This window comes from Stenella coeruleoalba, assembly GCF_951394435.1.
Source record: "Stenella coeruleoalba genome assembly, chromosome: 3".
In the NCBI taxonomy this organism is placed as follows: domain Eukaryota; kingdom Metazoa; phylum Chordata; class Mammalia; order Artiodactyla; family Delphinidae; genus Stenella; species Stenella coeruleoalba.
In genome coordinates, this window is record NC_137148.1 from 144,424,247 (window position 1) to 144,451,704 (window position 27,458).

General features: G+C 42.2%; 1 protein-coding gene across 3 annotated transcripts in view; it reads right to left on the reverse strand.

Moving 5' to 3' along the window:
• Nucleotides 1-27,458, reverse strand: part of SLIT3 (slit guidance ligand 3) — a 610,083-nt gene that overhangs the window by 5,757 nt on the left and 576,868 nt on the right. For all 3 annotated transcript variants that reach the window (XM_079918438.1, XM_079918437.1, XM_079918439.1), the window contains 2 exons: nt 25,337-25,577; nt 23,234-23,364 (listed from right to left, as the gene is read on the reverse strand). In XM_079918438.1, coding sequence (XP_079774564.1) covers nt 23,234-23,364; nt 25,337-25,577 — 372 coding nt within the window. The remainder of the gene's footprint in view (nt 1-23,233; nt 23,365-25,336; nt 25,578-27,458) is intronic.

Below are 27,458 nucleotides of genomic sequence, written 5' to 3' on the forward strand. Positions count from 1 at the left end.
ACAGCCTGCACTGGACTGTGAACTTGACTAGTATTCCTTGCATTTTGTTTTGTTTTTTATTTGGAAATAATTTCAAACAACATAAGATACTGTGGGTTCAGTTCCAGACCACCTGAGGAAGCAGGTCACATGAATTTTCCGGTTTCCCAGTGCACATAAAAGTTATGTTTATACTACTACAGTGTACGCTATTAAGGGTGTGATAGCATTTTGTCTAAAAAACAATTTACATACCTTAAATTAAAAATACATTATTGCTAAAAAAATGCTGACTGTCACCTGAGCCTTCAGGGAGGCATACTCTTTCTGTAATAATAACATCAAAGATCACAGATCACTATAATAAATACTGTAAAAGGTTGAAATATTATGAGAATTATCAAAACATGACACACAGACATGAAGTGAGCAAATGCTGTTGGAAAAATGGCACCAATACACTTGACACAGAGTTGCCACAAACCTTCAGTTTGTAAATAATACAGTATCTGTGAAGCACAATATAGCAAAGTGCAGTAAAACGAAGTATGCCTCTAAGGGTATGGAATCAGCTGTCAGAAACCTCCCAAGAAACAGAAGTCTAGGACTGGATGGGTTCACTGGTGAATTCTACGAAACATTTAAAGAAGGCTTAATAACAATCCTTCTCAAACTCTTACAAAAAATAGGAAGGAACACTTCCAAACTCATTTTACAAGGTCAGCATCATCTTGATACTAAAACCAGACAAGAATGCCACAAGAAAATTACAGACCAATATCTCTGATGAACGTAGATGCAAAAATTCTTAATAAAATATTAGCAAACCTAATTCAATAGTACATTAAAAAGGTTATATACCATGATTAAATGGGGTATATTCCAGGGATGCAAGAGTGGCTCAAAATCACAAATTCAATCAGTGTGATACACCAAATTAACAAAATGAAGGAGCAAAATCATGTGATCATCTCAATAAATGCAGAAAAAGCATTTGACAAAATTCAACATCCATTTATGATGAAAACTCTTAACAATATAGGTATAGAACAAACTCAACCAAATAAAGGCCATATATAACAAGCCCACAGCTAACATTATATTCAGTGGTGAAAACTGAAAGCTTTTCTTTCAAAATCAGAAACAAGACAAGGATGCCCACTCTTGCCATTTATATTCAACAAAGTATTGCAAGTCCCAGCCTGAGCAATTAGGAAAGAAAATAAAAAGGCATACACATTGGAAAGTAAGAAGTAGAACTGTCACTATTTGCAGATGACATGATGTTATATATAGAAAAACCTAAACTTTCCACTAAAAAATTGTTGGAACTAACAAATTCAGTAAAGTTGCTAGACACAAAATTAATGTATACAAATCAGTTGCATTACCCCTCTTACACCAATGGACAGATGATCCAGCCAGAAAATCAATAAGGAAACACAGGCAGAAGAATTAATAAGTGAGCTGGAGGACAGAATGGGGGAAATAACTGCCAAGGAGCAGAAAAAAGAAAAAAGAATGAAAAGAATTGAAGACAATCTCAGAGACCTCTGGGACAACACTAAATGCACCAACATTCGAATTATAGGGGTCCTGGAAGAAGAAGAGAAAAAGAAAGGGACTGTGAAAATATTTGAAGAGATTACAGTGGAAAACTTCTCTAACATGGGAAAGGAAATAGTCACCTAAGTCCAAGAAGCACAGAGAGTCCCATACAGGATAAACCCTAGGAAAAACACACCAAGACACACATTAATCCAACTAACAAAAATTAAATTCAAAGAAAAAATATTAAAAGCAGCAAGGGAAAAACAAGAAATAACATACAAAGGAATCCCCATAAGGTTATCAGCTGATTTTTCAGCAGAAACTCTGCAGGCCAGAAGGCAGTGGCAGGATATACTTAAAGTGATGAAAGAGAAAAACCTACAACCAAGATTACGCTACCCAGCCAGGATCGCATTCAGATTTGATGAAAAAATCAAAAGCTTTTCAGACAAGCAAAAGCTAAAAGAATTCACCACCAAACCAGCTCTACAACAAATGCTAAAGAAACTCCTCTAGGCAGGAAACACAAGAGAAGAAAAAGACCCACAAAAACAAACCCCAAACAATTAAGAAAATGGTAATAGCAACATACATATCAATAACCTTGAATGTGAATGGATTAAATGCCCTAACCTAAAGACACAGACTGGCTGAATGGATACAAAAACAAGACCCATGTATATGCTGTCTACAAGAGACCCACTTCAGACCTAGGGACACATACAGATTGAAAGTGAAGGGATGGAAAAAGATATTCCATGCAAATGGAAATCAAAAGAAACCTGGAGTAGCAATACTTGTATCAGATAAAATAGACTTTAAAATAAAGACTCTTATAAGAGATACTGAAGGATGCTACACAATGATCAAAGGATCAATCCAAGAAGAAATAACAATAATAAGTGTTTATGCACCCAACATAGGAGCACCTCAATATATAAGGCAAATGCTAAGAGCTATAAAAGGGGAAATCAACAGAAACACAATTATAGCGGGGGATGTTAACACCTCACACCAATGGACAGATCATCCAGACAGAAAATTAATGAGGAAACACAAGCTTTAAGTGACACAACAGACCACATAGATTTAATTGATATTTATAGGACATTCCATCCAAAAACAACAGATTACACTTTCTTCTCAAGTGCACACAGAACATTCTCCAGGATAGATCACATCTTGGGTCACAAATCAAGCCTCGAAAAATTTAAGAAAATTGAAATTGTTTCAAGCATCTTTTCTGACCACAATGCTATGAGATTGGAAATCAATTACAGGAAAAAAACTGTGGAAAACACAAATACATGGAGGCTAAACAGTGCACTACTAAATAACCAAGAGATCACTGAAGAAATCAAAGAAGGAATAAAAAAATACATAGAAACAAATGACAATGAAAACATGACGACCCAAAACCTATGGCACTCAGCAAAAGCAGTTCTAAGAGGGAAGTTTATAGCAATTCAGTCTCACCTCAAGAAACAAGAAACATCTCAAACAGTCTAAGCCTACACTTAAAACAGCTAGAGAAAGAAGAACAAAGAAAACCCAGAGTGAGTAGAAGGAAAGAAATCATAAGGACCACAGCAGAAATAAATGAAATAGAAACAAAGAAAACAATAGGAAAGATCAATAAAACTAAAAGCTGGTTGTATGAGAAGATAAAGAAAATTGATAAACCCTTAGCCAGACTCATCAAGAAAAAAAGGGAGAGGATGCAAATCAATAAAACTAGATATGAAAAAGGAGAAATCACAACTGACACTGCAGAAATACAAAGGATTATAAGAGACTACAAACAACTATATGCCAATATAATGGACAACCACAAAGAAATGGACAAATTCTTGGAAAGGTACAATTTTCCAAGACAGAACCAGGAAGAATTAGAAAATATAAACAGACCTATCACAAGTAATGAAATTGAAACCATAATTAAAAATCTTCCAACAAACAAATGTCTCGGGCCAGATGGCTTCACAGGCAAATTCTATCAAACATTTAGAGAAGAGCTAACACCGATCCTTCTCAAACTCTTCCAAAAAATTGCAGAAGGTGAAACACTCCCAAATTCATTCTATGAAGCCACCATCACCGTGATACCAAAGCCAGAAAAAGATATCACCAAAAAAGAAAATTGTAGACCAATATCACTAATGAACAGAGATGCAAAAATCCTTAACAAAATACTAGCAAACAGAATCCAACAACACATTAAAAGGATCATACACCACGATCAAGTGGGATTTATCCCAGGGATGCAAGGATTCTTCAATCTATGCAAATCAATTAATGTGATACACAATATTAACAAATTGAAGAAGAAAAACCATATGATCATCTCAATAGATGCAGAAAAAGCTTTTGACAAGATTCAACACCCATTTATGATAAAAAAAAAAAAACCCTCCAGAAAGTGGGCATAGAACCTACTCAACATAATAAAGGTCATATATGACAAACCCACAGCAAGCATCATACTCAATGGTGAAAAACTGAAAGCATTTTCTTCTAAGATCAGGAACCAGACAAGGATGTCCACTCTCACCACTCTTATTCAACATAGTTTTGGAAGTCCTAACCATGGCAATCACAGAAGAAAAAGAAATAAAAGGAAATTGCAAAAGAAGTAAAACTCTCACTGTTTGCAGATGACATGATACAATACATAGAGAATCCTCAAGATGCCACCAGAAAACTACTAGAACTAATCAATGAATTTGGTAAGGTTGCAGGATACAAAATTAATGCACAGAAATCTCTGGCATTCCTATACACCAACAACGAAAAATCAGAAAGAGAAATTAAGGAAACACTCCAATATACCATTGCAACAAAAAGAATAAAATACCTAAGAATAAACCTGCCTAAGGAGGTGAAAGACTTGTACTCAGAAAATTATAAAATACTGATGAAAGAAATCAAAGATGACATAAACAGATGGAGAAATATACCATGTTCTTGGATTGGAAGAAGCAGTACTGTGAAAATGACTATACTACCCAGAGCAATCTACAGATTCAATGCAATCCCTATCAAACTACCAATGGCACTCTTCACAGAATTAGAACAAAAAATTTTACAATTCGTATGGAAACACAACAGACCCCGAATAGCCAAAGCAATCTTGAGAAAGAAAAACAGAGTTGGAGAAATCACGCTTCCCGACTTCAAACTATACCACAAAGCTACAGTAATCAAGACAGTGTGGTACTGGCACAAAATCAGAAATATAGATCAATGGTACAGGGTAGAATGCCCAGAGATAAACCCACACACATATGGTCACCTAATTTATGACAAAGGAGGCAAGAACATACAATGGAGAAAAGACAGCCTCTTCTGTAAGTGGTGCTGGGAAAACTGGACAGCTCCATGTAAAAGGATGAAACTAGAACACTCCCTAACATCATACGCAAAAATAAACTCAAAATGGATTAAAGACCTAAATGTAAGACCAGACACTATACAACTCTTAGAGGAAAACATAGGAAGAATACACTTTGACATAAACCACAGCAAGATTTTTTTGACCCACCTTCTAGAGTAACGGAAATAAAAACAACAACAATAAAAGTGACTTAATTAAACTTAAAAACTTTGGCCAGCAAAGGAAACCATAAGCAAGACAAAAAGACAACCCTCAGAATGGGAGAAAATATTTGCAAATGAAACAAGAGAAAAAGGATTAATCTCCAAAATATACAAAAAACTCATGGAGCTCAATTTCAAAAAACAAACAATCCAGTTAAAAAATGGGCAGAAGACCTAAAGAGACATTTCACCAAGGAAGACATACAGATGGCCAAGAGGCACATGAATAGATGTTCAACATCACTAGTTATTAGAGAAATGCAGATCAAAACTACAGTGAAGTATCACCTCACGCTGGTCAGAATGGCCATTTTCAAAAAATCTACAAATTCTGGAAAGGGTGTGGTGAAAAGGGCACAGTCCTGCACTGTTGGTGGGAATATAAATTGATACGACCACTATGGAATACAATACAGAGGTTCCTTAAAAAACTAAAAATAGAACTACTAAATGACCCAGTAATCCCACTGCTGGGCATATACCCTGAGAAAACCATAATTCAAAAAGTCATGTACCACAATGTTCATTGCAGCACTGTTTACAATTGTCAGGATATGGAGCCAACCTAAATGTCCATTGACAGATGAATGGATAAAGAAGATGTGGCACATATATATGATGGAATATTACTGAGCCTTAAGAAGTTACGAAATTGAGTTATTTGTAGTGAGGTGGATGGACCTAGAGTCTGTCATACAGAGTGAAGTAAGTCAGAAAGAGAAAAATACTGTATGCTAATGCATATATATGGAATCTAAAAAAAAAAAAATACTGTATGCTAATGCATATATATGGAATCTAAAAAAAAAAAAAAGTACTGATGAACCTAGTTGCAGGGCAGGAATAAAGATGTAGACATAGAGAATGGACTTGAGGAAACGGGTGGGAGGAGGATGTGAGAATAGCATTGACATATATATACTACCGAATGTAAAATAGTTAGTGGGAAGCAGCAGCATAGCACAGGGAGGTCAGCTCAGTGCTTTGCGATGACCTAGAGGGGTGAGAGGGAGACTCAAGAGGGAGGGGATACGGGTACATATGTGTGCATATGGCTGTTTCACTTTGGTGTACAACAGAAACTAACACAGTATTGTGAAGCAATTATACTCCAATAAAGACCTATTAAAAAAAAGAATGGATCACTGAAGAAATCAAAAAATACCTAGAGACAACAGAAAAGAAAAGCACCATGATCCCAAACCTATGGAATGCAACAAACCTATGGAATGCAGTTCTAAGAAGGAAGTTTATAACAATACAGGCTTACCTCAGAAAACAAGAAATATCTCAAACAACCTAACCTTACACCTAAAGCAACTAGAGAAAGAACAAACAAAACCAAAGTTAGTAGAAGGAAAGAAATCATAAAGATCAGAGGAGAAATAAATGAAACAGACAATAAGAATAGAAAAGATCAATGAAACTAAAAGCTGGTTCTTTGAAAAGAAAAACAAAATTGATAAACCTTCAGCAAGACTCATCAAGTAAAAAAGGGAGAGGGCCCAAATCAATAAACTCAGAAATGGGGGCTTCCCAGGTGGCGCAGTGGTTAAGAATCCGCATGCCAGGCTTCCCTGGTGGCACAGTGGTTAAGAATCCACCTGCCAATACAAGGGACATGGGTTCGAGTCCTGACCCAGGAAGATCCCACATGCTGTGGAGCAACTGAGCCTGTGCACCACAACTACTGGGCCTGAGCTCTAGAGCCCGCAAGCCACAACTACTGAGCCCACGTGCCACAACTACTGAAGCCCACGTACCTAGAGCCTGTGCTCCGCAACAAGAGAAGCTACTGCAATGAGAAGCCCGTGCACCGCAACGAAGAGTAGCCCCCCACTTGCCACAATTAGAGAAAGCCCATACACAACAACAAAGACCCAATGCAGCCAAAAATAAATAAATTAAAAAAAGAAAAGAATCCACTGGCCAATGGAGGGGATATGGGTTCGAGCCCTGGTCCAGGAAGATCCCACATGCCACGGAGCAACTAAGCCCATGTGCCACAACTACTGAGCCTGCCTGCCACAACTATTGAAGCCTGTGCGCCTAAAGCCCGTGCTCTGCAACAGTAGAAGACACTGCAGTGAGAAGCCCACATGCTGCAACGAAGAGTAGCTCCTGCTCACCACAACTAGAGAAAGCTCATGCGCAGCAATGAAGACCCAACGCAGCCAAAAATAAATAAATTTATATTTAAAAAAATCAAAAATGAAAAAGAAGTTACAACTGACATGACAAAAATACAAAGCACTGTAAGAGACTACTGCAGGCAACTATATGCCAATAAAATGGACAACCTGGAACAAATGTAGAAATTCTTAGAAAGGTACAATCTCCCAAGATTGAACCTGGAAGATATAGAAAATATGAACAGACCAATTACAAGTACTGAAATTGAATCTGTGATTAAAAAAACCCCAACAAACAAAAGCCCAAGTTGAGACGGTTTCCCAGGCAAATCCTACAAAACATTTAGAGAAGAGTTAACACCTATCTTTCTGAAACTACTCCAAAATATTGCAGAGGAAAGAACACTTCCAACCTCATTCTATGAGGCCACCATCACCCTGATACCAAAACCAGACAAATATACCACAAAAAAAGAAAATTACAAACCAATATCACTGATGAACACAGATGCAAAAATCCTCAACAAACTACTAGCAAACTGAATCCAACAATACACTGAAAGTATCATACACCATGATACATGTGGGATAAATCCCACCATAATCAAGTGGCATTTATCCCAGGGGTGCCAGGAGTTTTCAGTATCTGCAAGTCGATCAGTGTGATACACCACATTAACAAACTGAAGAATAAAAACCATATGATCATCTCAGAAGATACAGAGAAAGCTTCTGAAAAAATTTAAAACCTATTTATGATAAAAGCTCTCTAGAAAGTGGGCACAGAGGGAACCTATAGGGGCCTCAACATAATAAACACCATACGTGACAAACCCACAGCTAACATCAGACTCAATGGTGAAAGGCTGAAAGCATTTCTTCTAAGATCAGGAACAAGACAAGGATGTCCACTCTCACCACTTTTTTTCTTCTATTTCTTTTTTTTTTTTTTTTTTCGGCCACATAGCATGACATGCAGGATCTTAGTTCCCTGACCAGGGATTGAACCCACGTCCCCTGCAGTGGAAGTGTGGCGTGCTAACCAGTGGACCTCCAGGGAAGTCCCTTTCACCAATTTTATTCAATATAGATAGCCACAGCAATCAGAGAAGAAAAAGAAAAGGGACCCAAATTGGAAAAGAAGTAAAACTGTCACTGTTTGCAGATGACATGATACTATACATAGAAAACCCTAAAGACGCTACCAGAAATCTACTAGAGCTCATCAGTGAATTCAGTAAAGTTGTAGGATACAAAATTAATACACAGGAGTCTGTGGCATTTCTATACACTAACAGCAAAAGATCATAGAGAGAAATTAAGGGAACAATCCCATTTACCATCACATTAAAAAGAATAAAATACCTAGGAATAGGGCTTCCCTGGTGGTGCAGTCGTTGAGAGTCCACCTGCTGATGCAGGGGACACGGGTTCATGCCCCGGTCTGGGAAGATCCCACATGCTGCGGAGCGGCTGGGCCCGTGAGCCATGGCTGCTGAGCCTGCGCATCCGGAGCCTGTGCTCCGCAACGGGAGAGGCCACAACAGTGAGAGGCCCGCATACTGCAATTTCTGCCCACCAGAAAAACAAGATCCAGCCTCATCCACCAGAACACAGGCACTAGTCCCCTCCACCAGGAAGCCTACACAACTCACTGAACCAACCTTAGCCACTGGGGACAGACACCAAAAACAACGGGAACTACGAACCTGCAGCCTGCAAAAAGGAGACCCCAAACACAGTAAGATAAGCAAAATGAGAAGACAGAAAAACACACAGCAGATGAAGGAGCAAGATAAAAACCCACCAGACCTAACAAATGAAGAGGAAATGGGCAGTCCATCTGAAAAAGAATTCAGAATAATGATAGTAAAGATGATCCAAAATCTTGGAAATAGAATGGACAAAATGCAAGAAACATTTAACAAGGACCTAGAAGAAATAAAGACGAAACAACGATGAACAACACAATAAATGAAATTAAAAATACTCTAGATGGGATCAATAGCAGAATAACTGAGGCAGAAGAACGGATAAGTGACTTGGAAGATAAAATAGGGGAAATAACTACTGCAGAGCAGAATAAAGAAAAAAGAATGAAAGGAACTGAGGACAGTCTCAGAGACGTCTGGGACAACATTAAACGCACTAACATTCGAATTATAGGGGTTCCAGAAGAAGAAGAGAAAAAGAAAGGGACTGAGAAAATATTTGCAGAGATTATAGCTGAAAACTTCCTCAATATGGGGAAGGAAATAGTTAATCAAGTCCAGGAAGCACAGAGAGTCCCATACAGGATAAATCCAAGGAGAAATACGCCAAGACACATATTAATCAAACTCTCAAAAATTAAATACAAAGAAAACATATTAAAAGCAGCAAGGGAAAAACAACAAATAACACACAAGGGTCCCCATAAGGTTAACTGCTGATCTTTCAGCAGAAACTCTGCAAGCCAGAAGGGAGTGGCAGGACATATTTAAAGTGAGGAAGGAGAAAAACCTGCAACCAAGATTACTCTACCCAGCAAGGATCTCATGCAGATTTGATGGAGAAATTAAAACCTTTACAGACAAGCAAAAGGTGAGAGAGTTCAGCACCACCAAACCAGCCTTACAACAACTGCTAAAGGAACTTCTCTAGGCAAGAAACACAAGAGAAGGAAAAGACCTACAATAACAAACCCAAAACAATTAAGATAATGGGAATAGGAACATACATATCAATACTTACCTTAAATGTAAATGGACTAAATGCTCCCACCAAAAGACACAGATTGGCTGAATGGATACAAAAAGAAGACCCATATATCTGCTGTCTACAAGAGACCCCCTTCAGACCTAGGGACACGTACATATTGAAAATAAGGGGATGGAAAAAGATATTTCATGCAAATGGAAACCAAAAGAAAGCTGGAGTAGCAATTCTCATATCAGACAAAATAGACTTTAAAATAAAGACTATTAGAAGAGACAAAGAAGGACACTACATAATGATCAAGGGATCGATCCAAGAAGATATAACAAGTGTAAATATTTATGCACCTAACATAGGAGCACCTCAATACATAAGGCAAATACTAACAGCCATAAAAGGGGAAATCGACAGTAACACATTCATAGTAGGGGACTTTAACACCCCACTTTCACCAATGGACAGATCATCCAAAATGAAAATAAGTAAGGGAACACAAGCTTTAAATGATACATTACACAAGATGGACTTAATTGATATTTATAGGACATTTCATCCAAAAACAACAGAATACACATTTTTCTCAAGTGCTCATGGAACATTCTCCAGGATAGATCATATCTTGGGTCACAAATCAAGCCTTGGTAAATTTAAGAACATTGAAATTGTTTCAAGTATCTTTTCTGACCACAATGCTATAAGACTAGATATCAATTACAGGAAAAGATCTGTAAAAAAACAGAAACACATGGAGGCTAAACAATACACTACTTAATAACGAAGTGATCACTGAAGAAATCAAAGAGGAAATCAAAAAATACCTAGAAACAAATGACAGTGGAGACACGACGACCCAAAACCTATGGGATGCAGCAAAAGCAGTTCTAAGAGGGAAGTTTATAGCAATACAATCCTACCTTAAGAAACAGGAAACATCTTGAATAAACAACCTAACTTTGCACCTAAAGCAATTAGAGAAAGAAGAACAAAAAAACCCCCAAAGTTAGCAGAAAGAAAGAAATCATAAAGATCACATCAGAAATAAATGAAAAAGAAATGAAGGAAACGATAGCAAAGATCAATAAAACTATATGGTTCTTTGAGCAGATAAACAAAATTGATAAACCATTAGCCAGACTCATCAAGAAAAAAAGGGAGAAGACTCAAATCAATAGAATTAGAAATGAAAAAGGAGAAGTAACAACTGACACTGCAGAAATACAAAAGATCATGAGAGATTAATACAAGCAACTCTATGCCAATAAAATGGACAACCTGGAAGAAATGGACAAATTCTTAGAAATGCACAACCTGCCAAGACTGAATCAGGAAGAAATAGAAAATATGAACAGACCAATCACAAGCACTGAAATTGAAACTGTGATTAAAAATCTTCCAACAAACAAAAGCGCAGGACCAGATGGCTTCACAGGTGAATTCTATCAAACATTTAGAGAAGAGCTAACACCTATCCTTCTCAAACTCTTCCAAAATATAGCAGAGGGAGGAATACTCCCAAACTCATTCTACGAGGCCACCATCACCTTGATACCAAAACCAGACAAGGATGTCACAAAGAAAGAAAACTACAGGCCAATATCACTGATGAACATAGATGCAAAAATCCTCAACAAAATACTAGCAAACAAAATCCAACAGCACATTAAAAGGATCATACACCATGATCAAGTGGGGTTTATTCCAGGAATGCAAGGATTCTTCAATATATGCAAAACAATCAATATGATAAACCATATTAACAAATTGAAGGAGAAAAACCATATGGTCATCTCAATAGATGCAGAGAAAGCTTTTGACAAAATTCAACACCCAGTTATGATAAAAACCCTGCAGAAAGTAGGCATAGAGGGAACTTTCCTCAACGTAATAAAGGCCATATATGACAAACCCACAGCCAACATCGTCCTCAGTGGTGAAAAACTGAAAGCATTTCCACTAAGATCAGGAAGAAGACAAGGTTGCCCACTCTCACCACTATTATTCAACATAGTTTTGGAAGTTTTAGCTACAGCAATCAGAGAAGAAAAGGAAATAAAAGGAACCCAAATCAGAAAAGAAGAAGTAAAGCTGTCACTGTTTGCAGATGACATGATACTATACATAAAGAATCCTAGGGCTTCCCTGGTGGCGCAGTGGTTGAGAGTCCACCTGCTGATGCAGGGGACATGGGTTCGTGCCCCGGTCTGGGAAGATCCCATGTGCCGTGGAGCGGCTAGGCCCGTGAGCCATGGCCGCTGAGCCTGCGTGTCCAGAGCCTGTGCTGCGCAACGAGAGAGGCCACAATAGTGAGAGGCCCGCGTACTGAAAAAAAAAAAAGAATCCTAAAGATGCTACCAGAAAACTACTAGAGCTAATCAATGAATTTGGTAAAGTAGCAGTATACAAAATTAATGCACAGAAATCTCTGGCATTCCTATACACTAATGATGAAAAATCTGAAACTGAAATCAAGAAAACACTCCCATTTACCATTGCAACAAAAAGAATAAAATATCTAGGAATAAACGTACCTAAGGAGACAAAAAACCTGTATGCAGAAAATTATAAGACACTGATGAAAGAAATTAAAGATGATACAAATACATGGAGAGATAGACTATGTTGTTGGACTGGAAGAATCAACATTGTGAAAATGACTCTACTACCCAAAGCAATCTACAGATTCAATGCAATCCCTATCAAACTACCACTGGCATTTTTCACAGAACTAGAACAAAAAATTTCACAATTTGTATGGAAACACAAAAGACCCTGAATAGCCAAAGCAATCTTGAGAACGAATGAAAAGCGGAGCTGGAGGAATCAGGCTCCCTGACTTCAGACTATACTACAAAGGTACAGTAATCAAGACAGTATGGTACTGGCACAAAAACAGAAAGACAGATCAATGGAACAGGATAGAAAGCCCAGAGATAAACCCACGCACATATGGACACCTTATCTTTGATAAAGGTGGCAGGAATGTACAGTGGAGAAAGGACAGTCTCTTCTATAAGTGGTGCTGGGAAAACTGGACAGGTACATGTAAAAGTATGAGATTAGATCACTCCCTAACACCATACACAAAAATAAGCTCAAAATGGATTAAAGACCTAAATGTAAGGCCAGAAACTATCAAACTCTTAGAGGAAAACAGGCAGAACACTCTATGATATAAATCACAGCAAGATCCTTTTTGACCCACCTCCTAGAGAAATGGAAATAAAAACAAAAATAAACAAATGGGACCTAATGAAACTTCGAAGCTTTTGCACAGCAAAGGAAACCATAAACAAGACCAAAAGACAACCCTCAGAATGGGAGAAAATATTTGCAAATGAAGTAACTGACAAAGGATTAATTTCCAAAATTTACAAGCAGCTCATACAGCTCAATAACAAAAAGACAAACAACCCAATCCAAAAATGGGCAGAAGACCTAAACAGACATTTCTCCAAAGAAGATATACAGACTGCCAACAAACACATGAAAGAATGCTCAACATCATTAATCATTAGAGAAATGCAAATCAAAACTACAATGAGATATCATCTCACACCAGTCAGAATGGCCATCATCAAAAAATCTAGAAACAATAAATGCTGGAGAGGGTGTCGAGAAAAGGGAACACACTTGCACTGCTGGTTGGAATGTGAATTGGTACAGCCATTATGAAGAACAGTATGTAGGTTCCTTGAAAAACTACAAATAGAACTACCATATGACCCAGCAATCCCACTACTGGGCATATATCCTGAGAAAACCATAATTCAAAAAGAGTCATGTACCAAAATGTTCATTGTAGCTCTATTTACAATAGCCCGGAGACGGAAACAACCTAAGTGCCCATCATCGGATGAATGGATAAAGAAGATGTGGCACATATATACAATGGAATATTACTCAGCCATAAAAAGAAACGAAATTGAGGTATTTGTAATGAGGTGGATAGACCTAGAGTCTGTCATACAGAGTGAAGTAAGTCAGAAAGAGAAAGACAAATACCGTATGCTAAGACATATATATGGAATTTATGAAAAAAAATGTCATGAAGAACCTAGGGGTAAGACAGGAATAAAGACACAGACCTACTAGAGAATGGACTTGAGGATATGGGGAGGGGGAAGGGTAAGCTGTGACAAAGCGAGAGAGTGGCATGGACATATATACACTACCAAACGTAAAATAGATAGCTAGTGGGAAGCAGCCGCATAGCACAGGGAGATCAGCTCGGTGCTTTGTGACCGCCTGGAGGGGTGGGAGGGAGGGAAATGGAAGAGGGAAGAGATATGGGAACATATGTATATGTGTAACTGATTCACTTTGTTATAAAGCAGAAACTAACACACCATTGTAAAGCAATTATACTCCAATAAAGATGTAAATAAATAAATAAATAAATTACACTAGCTGGATCAAAAAAAAAAAGAAAACCTAGGAATAAACCTACCTAAGGAGACAGAAGACCTGTACTCCAAAAACTATAAGATGCTGATTGAAGAAATCAAAGATGACACAAACAGATGGAGAGATATACCATGTTCTTGGATTGGAAGAATCAAGTTTGTGAAAATGAATATACTAACCAAAGCAATCTGCAGATTCAGTGCATTCCCTATCAAATTACAAATGGTATTTTTCACAGAAGTAGAATAAAAAATTTAAAAATTTGTATGGAAACACAAAAGCTCCTGAATAGCAAAACAACCTTAAGAAAGAAAAATGGAACCGGAGCCATAAGGCTCCCTGACTTCAGACTATACTACAAAGCTACAGTCATCAGAACAGTATTCTACCAGCACAAAGACAGACTTATAGATCAGTGGAACATGATAGAAAGCTCAGAGATAAACCCACGTACCTATGGTCAATTCATCTACAAGAAAGGAGACAAGAACATACAGTGGAGAAAAGACAGTCTCTTAAGTAAGTGGTGCTGGGAAAACTGGAGCTACTTGTAAAAAAAATGAAATTAGAACATTCTCTAGCACTATACCAAAAAATAAACTCAAGATGGATTGAAGACTGACGTGTAAGACTGGATACTATAAAACTCCTAGACGAAAACATAGGCAGAACACTCTGACATAAATAGCAGCAATATCTTTTTGGAGCAGTCTCCTAGGGTAATGAAAATAAAACCAAAAATAAACAAATGAGACCTAATTAAATTTAAAAGCTTTTGCTCAGCAAAGGAAACCATAAACAAAATAAAAAGAAAACCCACAGAATGGGAGAAAATATTTGCATATGATGGAACTGACAAGGGATTAATCTCAAAAATACACAAACAGCTCATTCAGTTCAATATCAAAGATACAAATAACCCAACCAAAAAATGGGCAGAAGATCTAAATAGACATTTCTCCAAAGAAGACATACAGATGGCCAAAAGGCACATGAAAAGATTCTCAACATTGCTAATTATTAGAGAAGTGCAAATCAAAACTATGATGAAGTATCACCTCACACCAGTCAGAATGGCCATCATTGAAAAGTTCACAAATAATAAATGCTGGAGAGGGTGTGGAGAAAAGGGAACCCTTCTATATACTGTTGGTGGGTATGTAACTTGGTACAGCCACTATGGAGAACAGTTTGGAGGTTCCTTCAAAAACTAAAAATAGGACTGCCATATGATTCTGCAATCCCACTCCTGGGTCTATATCCAGAGAAAACCATAACTCAATAAGATACATGTTCACTGCAGCCCTAGTGTTCATTGCAGTGCTATTCACAATAGCCAAGACATGGAAGCAAGCTAAATGTCCATCAGTAGATGAATGGATAAAGATGTGGTACATATATACAATGGAATACTACTCAGCCATAAAAAAGAATGAAATAATCCCAATTGCAGCAACATGGATGGACCAAAAATTATCACTGTAAGTGAAGTACGTTAGACAGGGAAAGAAAAATATCATATGCTATCATTTATATGTGGAATCTAAAAAAAATGACATAAATGAACTTATTTACAAAACAGAAACAGACTCACAGGCATACAAAACAAACTTATGGTTACCAAAGGGGAAAGGTGCAGGGGAGGGATAAGTTAGGAATTTGGGAGTAATATATACACACTACTATATATAAAATAGATAAACAACAAGGATCTACTGTATAGCACATGGAACGATACTTAATATTTTATAATAACCTATCTGGGAAAAGAATCTGAAAAAGAATATATACACAGACACACACATAACTGAATCACTTTGCTGTACACCGGAAACTAACACAACACTGTAAATCAACAATACTTCAATTAAAAAAAGCAAAAAAAATCAGTTGCATTTCTATACACTAATAGTGAAGTATCAGAAAGAGAAATTAAGAAAACAATCCCATTTACAATCACATCAAAAAGAATAAAATACCTATAAAAAATTAACTGAGGAGGTATAAAACCTGTACAATTAAAACTGTTTAAGACATTGATGAAAGAAAGTGAAGGAGACAAAAATAAATGGAAAGATGTTCAGTGCTCATGGATTGGAAGAATCAGTAGTGTTAAAATGTTCATACTACCCAAAGCAGTCTACAAATTAAGTGCAATCTCTATCAAAAGTGCAGTGGCATTTTTCACAGGAATGGAACAATCCTAAAATTTGTATGAAACCATAAAAGACTCTGAATAGCCAAAGCAATCTTGAGAAAGAAAAAGCTGGAGGAATCACTCTCCCTGATTTTAAACTATATATATTACAAAACTATAGTAATCAAAATAGTGTGATACTGGCATAAAAACTGACACATAGGTCAATGGAACTGAATAGAGTCCAGAAATAAACTCATGCATATGTGGTCAGTTAACTTACAACAAAGTACCCAAGAATATAAAAAGCAGAAAGGACAGTCTCTTCAACAAATGGTGCTGAGAAGAGTGGGCAGCCACATACAAAAGTACGAAACGGTACCACTATCTTACACCATCTACAAAAATTAACTGAAGATGGATTAAGGACTTGATCATAAGACCTGAAACCATAAAACTCCTAGAAGAAAACATAGGTGGTACGCTCCTTGACATTGTCTTGGTGATGATTTTTTGGATTTGACACCAAAAAGCACAAGAAACAAAATAAGTGGGACTACACCCCACTGAAAACCTTCTGGGCAGCAAAGGAAATCATCAACAAAATGAAAAGGCAACCTAGTAAATGGGAGAAGGTATCTGCAAATCATATATCTGATAAGGGATTAATATCCAAAATATATAAAGAACTCATACATCTCAACAGCAAAAACTCAAACAAACTGATTAAAAAATGGGCAGAAGATTTGAATAAACATTTTCCCAAAGAATTCATAGAGATGTCCAACAGGTACACGAAAAGGTGCTCACTAAGTGTCAGGGAAGTGTACATCACAACCACAATGAGATGTCACCTCACACCTGTTAGAATGGCTACTATCAAAAGGAGAAGAGATAACAAGTGTTCATGAAGATGTGGAGAAAAGGGAACTCTTGTGCACTATTAGAGGGAATGTAAGTTGGTGCAGCCACTATGGAAAACAGTATAAAGGTTCCTCAGAAACTTAAAACTACCATATGATCCAGCAGTTCCACTTCTGGGTATTTATCTGAAGGAAACAAAAACGCTCACTAAATATCTGCACCTCCACGTCCATTGTAACATTACTTACAATAGCCAAGACATGGAAGCAATCTAAGTGTCCATCAGTGGAAGAATGGATAAAGAAAATGTGGTATATATGTATGTACAATGGAATACTACCCAGCCATAAAAAAGAAGCAAATCTTACCATTTGTGACAACATGAATGGACCTTGAGGGCATTATGCTAAGTAAATAAGTCAGAGAGAGAAAAGCAAATACTATATGACCTAACTTGTATGTGGAATCTATTGTAAAACAAAATGAAAAAACCTGAGCTTGTAGATTCAGAGGAGAGACTGGTTGTTGCCAGGGGTGGGGGGTAGGCGAAACGGGTGAAGTGGGTCAAAAGGTACAAACTTCCAGCTATAAGACAAATAAGTCCTGGGGGTGTTATATACAGCATGGTGACTACAGTTAATAATATTCTATATTTGAAAGTTGCTAAGACGGTAGATCTTATAAGTTCTCATCACAAGAAAAAAAATTATAACTATATATGCTGATGGATGTTAACTAGACTTACTGTGGTGATCATTTCACCATATACACAAATATGGAATTGTCGTACACCTGAAACCAATATGTTACGCATCAACTATATCTCAATTAAAAAAATTAAGGACTGATTCCACATGGAAACTTACCATAACCTTGTCTGTGCCAGTAGGTGCTTGTGGGTTAATAGGTCACCTTCTTCCTGGCGTATCCTAACCAGGGTCTCCTGGAAATAATGCCTACAGCTGGTGGTTTTCAAATGGGGTCCCTGGAGGTTTGGTTTGGAACCATTGCAAATCACAGTGGTTCCATTTCTACTTTTATTTATTTATTTATTTAAAATCTTGGCCTTTGAAGTACGGATGGGAAAAATGGCTTTGCTGCTACAAAAGAGAAAAAAATTGGGAAAAGGAAACCAAACTCAAAACCAACCTGCTCTGAACTCTAAAAGAGATGATCCTACTGTGGTTCCGAGGCCCAGGAATTAGTCTCCTGGAAGGATACTCAGGGACTTCGGGGGAGAGAGGGGCTCTGACAGTCTTTGTTGTTATCCTCTAAGCTCGATGAACCAGCATCGAGTGGGAGGTGGGAAGCTTTGGCGGTGCCAGGGCCAGGCTGGGCGGCCCCTGTCTGGGACTGGCATGAGAACATATGTTGGCCAAGGGTGGCCCATAGAGTTCTCTTCTGCTTTTAATGACAGTTGTTGGGGGCCGGGGGAGGAGACATGTGTTGAAAGCTGAACTAGGCTGGGTACTTGCATTCTCTCATTTAACCCTAACAACCCCCAGGTGGGATGTACCATTTTTTTCTCCATTTTAGAAATGAGACCTAAGCCTCAGAGACCGGGTCTAGTCTGAAGTCTTAAAGTGGGGCTGGTAGAAGCAGGACTCAAATCCAAGCTCCCAAGGCACAGGACCCCACACCACCCTGGGACGAATGGTCATTCCTCGATGCACTAGGCGTGCTCACCTGGATGCTGAGGTGTGACCACTAGGTGGCGACAGAGCCTCACAAAGAGTTCCTGGGATTCCGGTCAGGCAGCAGCCTGAGACGTCAGCCGCACCACAGCAACCCCGGACTCCTGGACCATCGGAGCAGGGCCATACTCCCTCTCTAGGCCCCGCCTTGCATGCCCCAGCATGTGGGAGAGCGGGTTCTGCTGGGAGCCTGGCCTGGATCTAAATCGCAGCTCTGCCACTTCCTGGCCTCTTGTGCCAAGGATGCATCTGAGCATCAAGTTTCTCATCTCTAAAACAGGAGTGATGACGCATGTCCGGGGCTTGCGGATGAGAAAAAGACCTGGCAATGGATGGGTCTGTGGTAATTAAGACAAAGGGAGCATGCACTGCTTGCCAAAGAGAGGTCTGCTGGGGTGTTTTACAATGGCCAACATTTAAACCCTGAAGCATTTTACATAGAAACCCTGAATTTCTAGCTTCTTTTGAGAAGAAGCTGCATCCCACACAGCTGCATCTGCTAGAGCCATACCCTCCAAGCTACCACAGTCCCCACCACTCTCTATTGGGCCTCATTTCCCCCAAGTCTGTCAGCTCACTCAGCCCCTTGGGCCTTGAAGGCAGGGGAGTTTGCTCCTCAGACAAATCTTGGAAGTTAGGAACAGTGCAGTCTGTCCCCATTCTGGGGCAGGTAGGGCTTGGGTGGGTTTTTGTGTATTTCCCTCGGGCCTGGAAGAGAACCTCACCACCTGTGACTCCCACTGGGCACCCCCAGGAAGGAGGGCACGGAACCCAGCTGCTCCAGGCCTGTACATCCCTGCTGCGGGCCGCGGTGGGCAGGCCGCAGACCAGCCTTGGTTTGCCTCCCTGGCTCTGAGGCTTTGGAGGCCAGAGCTCGCTACTGACTGAGGAGGAGATCTCATTTTGAGGCTGGGATAGCCTCCTGGTCCCATCAGCTGCTTGTCAGCTGGGCCTGTGCCCTCTGTTAACCCCAGCATGGCTTCCTTGTATACCGATGGAGTCTCCCCTTCCCCAGAGCCTGCGGAAATGCTCATGAGCCATAGCTCACATCTCAGCTCAAACATCACCTCTTCCCCCAGGGAGCCTTTCCTGGTCCTCTAAGCAGAACCAGCCATCTGCTGCTGCTTCACTGTGCCCACAGCATGCACTGGCGTCTCCTGTGAGACCTATTTTATCCTGCTCAGGCAACAGGTGCTTATTTACATGTCTGCCTTTCTCCCTGGATTGTGTTTTCCTGAATGCTGCGGCTCCTACACCCAGCCCAGGACCCACACGAGGTGCTGTAAGCAGCTCCTGGCAGGAAAGAACTCTCGCAGGAGGCCCCCTTTGTCTTGTCGCTAACCTTAAACTTGCACCCCCATGCTCTACTCATCTCCAGCCCTAGCACACCTTTGAGATCTTTTGATCGCATAATACTCTGCCTAATCTGTTGGTTCTTCCCATAGATCACAGAAGTAGAAATGAGTAAGTAATTAACAGATGACCAGATCTCTTCCCTAGCTTCCCCCTCCAGTCATCTCACAAACTGTGTAAGCAAGATAGCATCTAAAGAAAAATCAAAAGAAGTCGACAAGTCTGCACATAGTCGGAGATGGTGATGACTGTGACACCCCCCCCTCCCCCGTCTCAATGATTAACTGAGACTGCTTCCGTCTTTCCCTTTGAAAACTTTCACGGCCAAGTGAATCTTCAGATGTGGTTTTTGGGGGACACTGAGTCCACCATCTCCCCAGATTGCCAGCATTCTGATTAAAAGCAACTTTCCTTTCTACCAACATTTGCCTCTCTCTCGAGTATTGATTTTTGAGCGGTAAGCACCTGGCCCTGATCCAGTAACAATGCCTGAGAGACGTTTCTGAGGTGAGTGAAAGCGTGCAGTGTTGGGGCAAAAGCAGGGCTGCCCAGAGAAAAGTATTTGGATGCAAAACCATTTTTTTTTTTTGGCTGCGCTGCATGGCACGTGGTATCTTAGTTCCCCGATCAGGGATCAAACCCACCCCCTGCATCAGAAGTTCGGAATCTTAACCACTGGCCCACCAGGGAAGTTCCCGCAAAACCATTTTTAATATGAGATTCTTAGAGACTTGGGCCCTTTAGGATTTGGGGCTAAAGGGCACTAAATATCTGTCCCCAGGCTTGGCATGAGGATCCTGGCAGGAACATCCTTTACTTGGTTCCTCCCATGGGTAAGAGAAGGGGCCGGGGGTCTCCCCAGGGCCACCTGCTAACTCTCACCTGACTCCCTGACAAGGGCTGGAGATGGCAATTCTCTGGGTTCCTGATTCATTCTTCCCATCCTGATTAAGACAACAGCAGAGCGTTCCAACATTCCTACCAACAACACACCTCTCTACCAGACCAACAGCTAACATCGGTGTGGGAAGGGCAGGGAAGGTCCCCAAGCTCTGGACAGAGCCCAGCTGCTCCAGAGTCTGGCTGTCACCTTCTGTCCTTCACCTGCCCACGTACAGGCTCAACTTGCCAAGTGCTTTCTCAACCCTCAGCCCCCAGGAACACCCCTGGAGGGACGTGGTGCTGTCACGCACAGCACACCGGGGAGAACACGGAGGCAAGAGGTGGAGTAACTTGGCCAAGCCCAGATGTGTCTGACGCCCCAGGCTTTATGGAGGGCTGCCCTGGCCCTGCCCCCGGCTCTCTCTCCTCTGCACTTCACCCATGACCAGCAGCCCCAGGAACAGAGATGTTAGGAGGCCCTGACTCCAGGGAACTCTGAGGCTCCCGGGACATCCATGGTACCTGCTGTCCTAACCTGGCTGGTCTTCCCTCCAGCCACCCCCTGTCGTGAAACCTTCTTCTCTGGTCGCTGCCTTTTCATCGTCCCTCAGGCTTGTCGCTGCTGTTCTCCCAGCCTGCCGGCCCACTGCTCTCCCTGATCACACAAATTCTTCAAGACCCCTTGCAAATGGCTCCTTCTCCAGGAAGCCCTCCTGGGTTAGCTAGCACTTCTCAGACTCACCTAGAGGCCCCTTAAAACCGGTGGCTGGGCCCGACCCCAGAGCTTCAGGGCACATCTGAAGATGTGCATTTTTCTAACAAGTTCCGGGCTGCTGTTGCTGCCGCCGCTCTGGGGCTTCACCTCGAGAACCACTGGTTTGCACCAATGGTTTTCAACTGGGTTTGTTGGAGGTGTATTGGGGGCCTTCGTGAGAGTTTGTGTGAAGGAGGAAACTTTGCTCCCCACCCCAGCCCAGCAGGGCAGCTTTGCTTCTGTGCCTTTAATATGATGGAGTTCCATGTAAAGTTCTGATTGAAGAAGGGATTTAGTTACTGGGAAAAAATGCTGCCCTTCACTCACCCTGATCAAATGTGCTCTCGCTTCCAGAGGGGAAGGGCTGGCCTCTGGATGTGGAGTTTTCCCCAAGTAAAGGCTCTCCTTCCACGGGAGGTTCTATGTGATTTTAAGTGTAACACAGACAAACATTTCTCACTTGAGGAGCTGCTTTTATAAGTATTATAAAAATATTTATAACTAAAATAATTTTTAAATGTTAATAGTCTAGAATTCATTTTACTGAGAAGTAGGAGAAAATTCTAACATGTTGATCTAGCAGAGCTGTGATTTCACAGATGCTATTACTCAAGCTGAGGCTAAATTTAAAAAGTGAACAGATTTAAAGCCGACGTAAGGTAGCGTGTTAGGTAACAGCCCAGCTGACATACTGGTAATGTAAAAATCAGGGTGATGGTTGGAAAGACTGCAGTTTAGGAAAAACTGTCCTCTAGAACAGTTTGAAAGTCACTTGAGGAGTCCTGCTCCCTCCGTGCTCTGGAATGTCTTCCGCTTGAGTTCCATGCTCATCTCCCCGTTTTCTTTCTTAAACTAATGCAAGATTAGGATGACGTTTTGAAAAGGGCATCTCGTAAAGCAGCCTCGTCCCCACTGGAGCACAGGCTCCGGCCCAGTAGCCAGCTGGCCATCTACGTTATGGTAATGAGGTGTCATCTCCCCACGGGGTCTGCCTTCCGCCCTTCCACTCCTGCCTCTTCCTCCGAGACCACCTCTCTCGCTCCCACCCGCCACTCTGTGCCAGCGGAAAGTGGGGGGGTGGGCAGGGAGAGGCGGCACCAAAGCCGTCCTGGCATCTTCTCCTAGTGCTGGAAGCAGGCGCGAAATGCGAGGGGGGCTTGTGCAATGGGGGCGGGACTTCGGTCCTCACCTGTACACTGTGGTCGGCGGGGAGCTCAGGCTGTCGTAGACGAGCCTCACGTGGCCCTGGTACAGCTCCAGTGCCAGGGGGTCATTGTCTCCCTTGTAGAGAAGGATGCCGTTGTCCTTGTCCGTGGCCACCTGGAGGGAGTCATGAGGGTCAGGGCTGCCCCGAGTCCCCACCTCTCCCGTCCCCGCCTCACAGAGCCCTCTTCCAGGCGGCCTCTTCTGAATGAGCCCTGGATCTGAATTCATGTCCGTACTTCCTCCTTCATCTAGTCTGTTCATTTCCATGAGGAAGTCCTATACTTAATGCTCCAGCAAATGCTGATTGAGCAATTCAACAAATATTTATGGAGTCCCCTTTATGTGCTGCTATGTTTTTATGTGTATGTGTGTGTGTGTGTATATATATATATACACATATATAAAAATGCCTGGAGCCCTGAGCTCTGACCTAGCCTCTTGGGGCCTTGGTCTCTCTGTATAAAGTATAATAACAATTATAAACAAAATACTACCAATTACTACTTAATTCTGTGTTTACTATGAACCAGGCAGCGTGTTAAGTGTCACCTAGGGAATTTTTTAAAAACACAGCGTCTGGGCTTCACCTCAAACCACTTGCATACAGATCTCCAGAGGCCAGACGCAGGCAAAGATACGAAGTGCCCCAGGAGGTTCTAAAGTGTTGCCAGGCTGAGAAGCACTGGTCTCAAAGCTGCTGCCCAGAGGGCGTCTGTTTGCCAGGCACAGGGCAACAGGGGTGGGGCTCTGTGACCAGCCTCTTGGCGCCCACTGCCTAGCCCAGGAGCAGCTGATGGTGGCCTGGGGCCAGACCCTGGCGGAGCCCAGGTCCCCGTAGGAGCCCTTGCCCATGAAGCTGACGGGGAGCAGGGGGTCTGATAGGACACTGGGCTGTCCGGGGCACTCGGTGCTGCACTGGGTATTGGGATGTAACACGTGCGTCCCTGGGTGTCTGGGACTGAGGGACGAAGGCAGGACGGCGACGCAGGGACCAGGGGCGAGGGCAGTGATGGCAACCAGAGCTTCTTTCTTGTGTGCGCCTGGGGTCAACCCCCATCTCAGAGGCCTGCCCGCTGGACTGTAGGCCCCACGAGGTGAGGCCGTGTGAACGTTCACACATCTCTGCAGCCCCAGTGCCTCGAATGGTACCTGGCAGGGGTGGAGGCCCAGTGGATCTTTGTTGAATATTTTCTCCACAAGCTTATACCTGGGCTAGTGTGGCCATAACCAGAAGGAAGAAAGGGCCTTAGCTAATGCTATGTGGCGGAGCCACTAACTGGCCTGCGCCCTCTAGCTGTGTCTCTGGGGTCCCCCCTGCCCACCGAGCCTACAGGCAGGGGCCTGCTCTTTATCATACCCCTTCCCTTCTCCCTCTGCCCCCCAACAGCATTGAGGTCACCCAGAAATGTAGCCTGGAAGAACTAGTCAGGTCCATAGGTAAGGAACTCGACAGAAGTTAGTTGGAAAAGAATTTGGTTCATACTGAACGGTTTCCTGTTCCCTGAAAAATGCCCTGCTCCCTTGTGCCTCTGGGCCTTTGCACACGCTGATCTCTGAGGCTGGAATGCACCACCCCCCTTCATCCTGCACCATCAGCCCCTCACCCTTCCGCCCTTCTCCAGGCAAGCTCCTACTCATCCTTCAGATCTCAGCTTAGTTCTCATTGCCTCTGGGGAGGCTTCCCTGATTCTTCTCAGCAGGCTGGTACCACTGCCCCGCCCACATGCTCCCACAACACCCAGGGTTGTCATCCCGCCCTGGGCAAGGGGCTTTGCCTGTCTTGTCCACCATTGAATCCCCAGTGCACAGTGTCTGGCATGTAATAGTTGAATGAATATTTCCTAGAGAAAAGAATGAATGAGGCTGGAGTGGGGGCTGCTCTTTGCAGTGAGAGCTGGTCAGGAGCTGTCTATAGAACCCTCTGGACAGAGCTGGTCCCAGTCTCCCCAAGCTGAGTGTTGTCCCTTACGATGTGTAGGGAAGGGGGCAGGACTGCTGCCATCTGGGGCATCCCAGCTGTTCTCGGAACAGTCAGAGCTTGGGGGCATGTTAGGGTCCCTCCAAGGGCTGGGTGGGTGGGGCGCACCTGCAGGGAGATGTTGGCCTGGGGCCGGACCTTGGCGGAGGCCAGTTCCACGTAGGAGTCCTTGCCCACGAAGTTGACGGTGATGAGCTTCTCGCACCTTGGGCCGGCAAAGCCCGGGGGGCAGCGGCAGGTGGGCTCCTGCTGCACCACGATGCACTGGGCCCCGTTCTGGCACTCGTACTGGTCGCAGGGGCTTGTCTGTAGCAGGACCATGGGCGGGGGGTGCTCGCAGTAGAGCCCGCTGGGAGGGAGGAGAGGAGGATGGGGGGAGGGAAGATGGGGAACGGTGAGAGGAGACATCAAGTTATTTAGGCCAAAGAGCCACTAGCAGAGACCGTGGCATGAGAGGGAACTGAGACTAGTTCCAGCCCTGCTAGTGACTGGGGCAAGGCCTGATCCTTCTCTAAGCCCCAGATTTCCCTTTTTCTTTTCTTTTTTCGGTACGCGGGCCCCTCACCGTCACGGCCCCTCCCGTCACGGAGCATAGGCTCCGGACGTGCAGGCCCTGTGGCCATGGTCCACGGGCCCAGCTGCTCCGCGGCAAGTGGGATCCTCCCAGACCGGGGCACGAACCCGCATCCCCTGCATCGGCAGGTGGACCCCCAACTACTGCGCCACCAGGGAAGCCCTCCCATTTTTAAAATAATGGGGTCAGACTAGAGCACAGGTTCTCAATATCAGCGTCATCAGAATTGCCTGCGATGAATTTGTTGAAAGTGCAGATTCTCATCCAGCCATGGATCAGTGGATAAGCAAAACGGGGTACGTACACACAAGGGAATAACACTCCGCCTTGAAAAGGGCATTCAGACACATGCTACAGTATGGATGGACCTTGAGGAGATTATACTAAGTCAAAGAAGCAGAGAGAAAAAGACAAATGCTGTCTGATTCCACTCATATGAAGTACCCAGAGTGGTTAAACTCATGGAAACAGAAAGTAGAATAGTGGCTGCTGGGGGACTTAGCTGGTGGTCCAGGGGTTAAGACTCCATGCTTCCAATGCAGGGGGTGTGGGTTCAATCCCTGGCCAGGGAACTAAGATGCCACGTGGTGCGGCCAATAAATTAAAAAAGAATGGTGGCTGCTGAGGCCAGGGGAGGGGGAACAGGAAAATGTTTAATTGGATACAGAGTTTCAGTTTGCTAGATAAAAAGAGTTCTGGAGGACTTCCCTTGTGGCGCAGTGGATAATAATCTGCCTGCCAATGCAGGGGAAATGGGTTCAATACCTGGTCCAGGAAGATCCCACACGCCGCGTAGCAACTAAGCCCGTGCACCACAACTACTGAGCCTGTGCTCTAGAGCCCGCAAGCCACAACTACTGAGCCCATGTGCCCTAGAGCCCACATGCTGCAACTACTCAGCCCGTGTGCTGCAACTACTGGAGTCTGCATGCCTAGAGCCCGTGCTCTGCAACAAGAGAAGCCACCACAATGAGAAGCCCATGCACCGCAATGAAGAGTAGCCCCCATTAAGAGAATTCAGCACCACCAAACCAGCTTTACAACAAATGCTAAAGGAACTTCTCTAGGCAGGAAATACAAGAGAAGGAAAAGACCTACAAAAACAAACACAAGCCAATTAAGAAAATGGTAATAGGAATATACATATCGATAATTACCTTAAATGTAAATGGATTAAATGCTCCAACCAAAAGACATAGACTGGCTGAATGGATAGAAGAATAAGACCTGTATATATGCTATTTACAAGAGACCCACTTCAGATCTAGGAACACATACAGACTGAAAGTGAGGGGATGGAAAAAGATATTCCATGCAAATGGGAATCAAAAGAACGCTGGAGTAGCAGTTCTCATATCAGACAAAAGAGACTTTAAAACAAAGAGAAAGAGAGACAAAGAAGGATACTACATAATGATCAAGGGATCAATCCAAGAAGAAGATATAACAATTGTAAATACACACCCAACATAGGAGCACTTCAATATGTAAGGCAAATGCTAACAGCCATAAAAGGGGAAATTGACAGTAACACATGCATAGTAGGGGACTTTAACACCCCACTTTCACCAATGAACAGATCATCCATAATGAAAATAAATAAGGAAACACAAGCTTTAAATGACACATTAGACAAGATGGACTTAATTGATATTT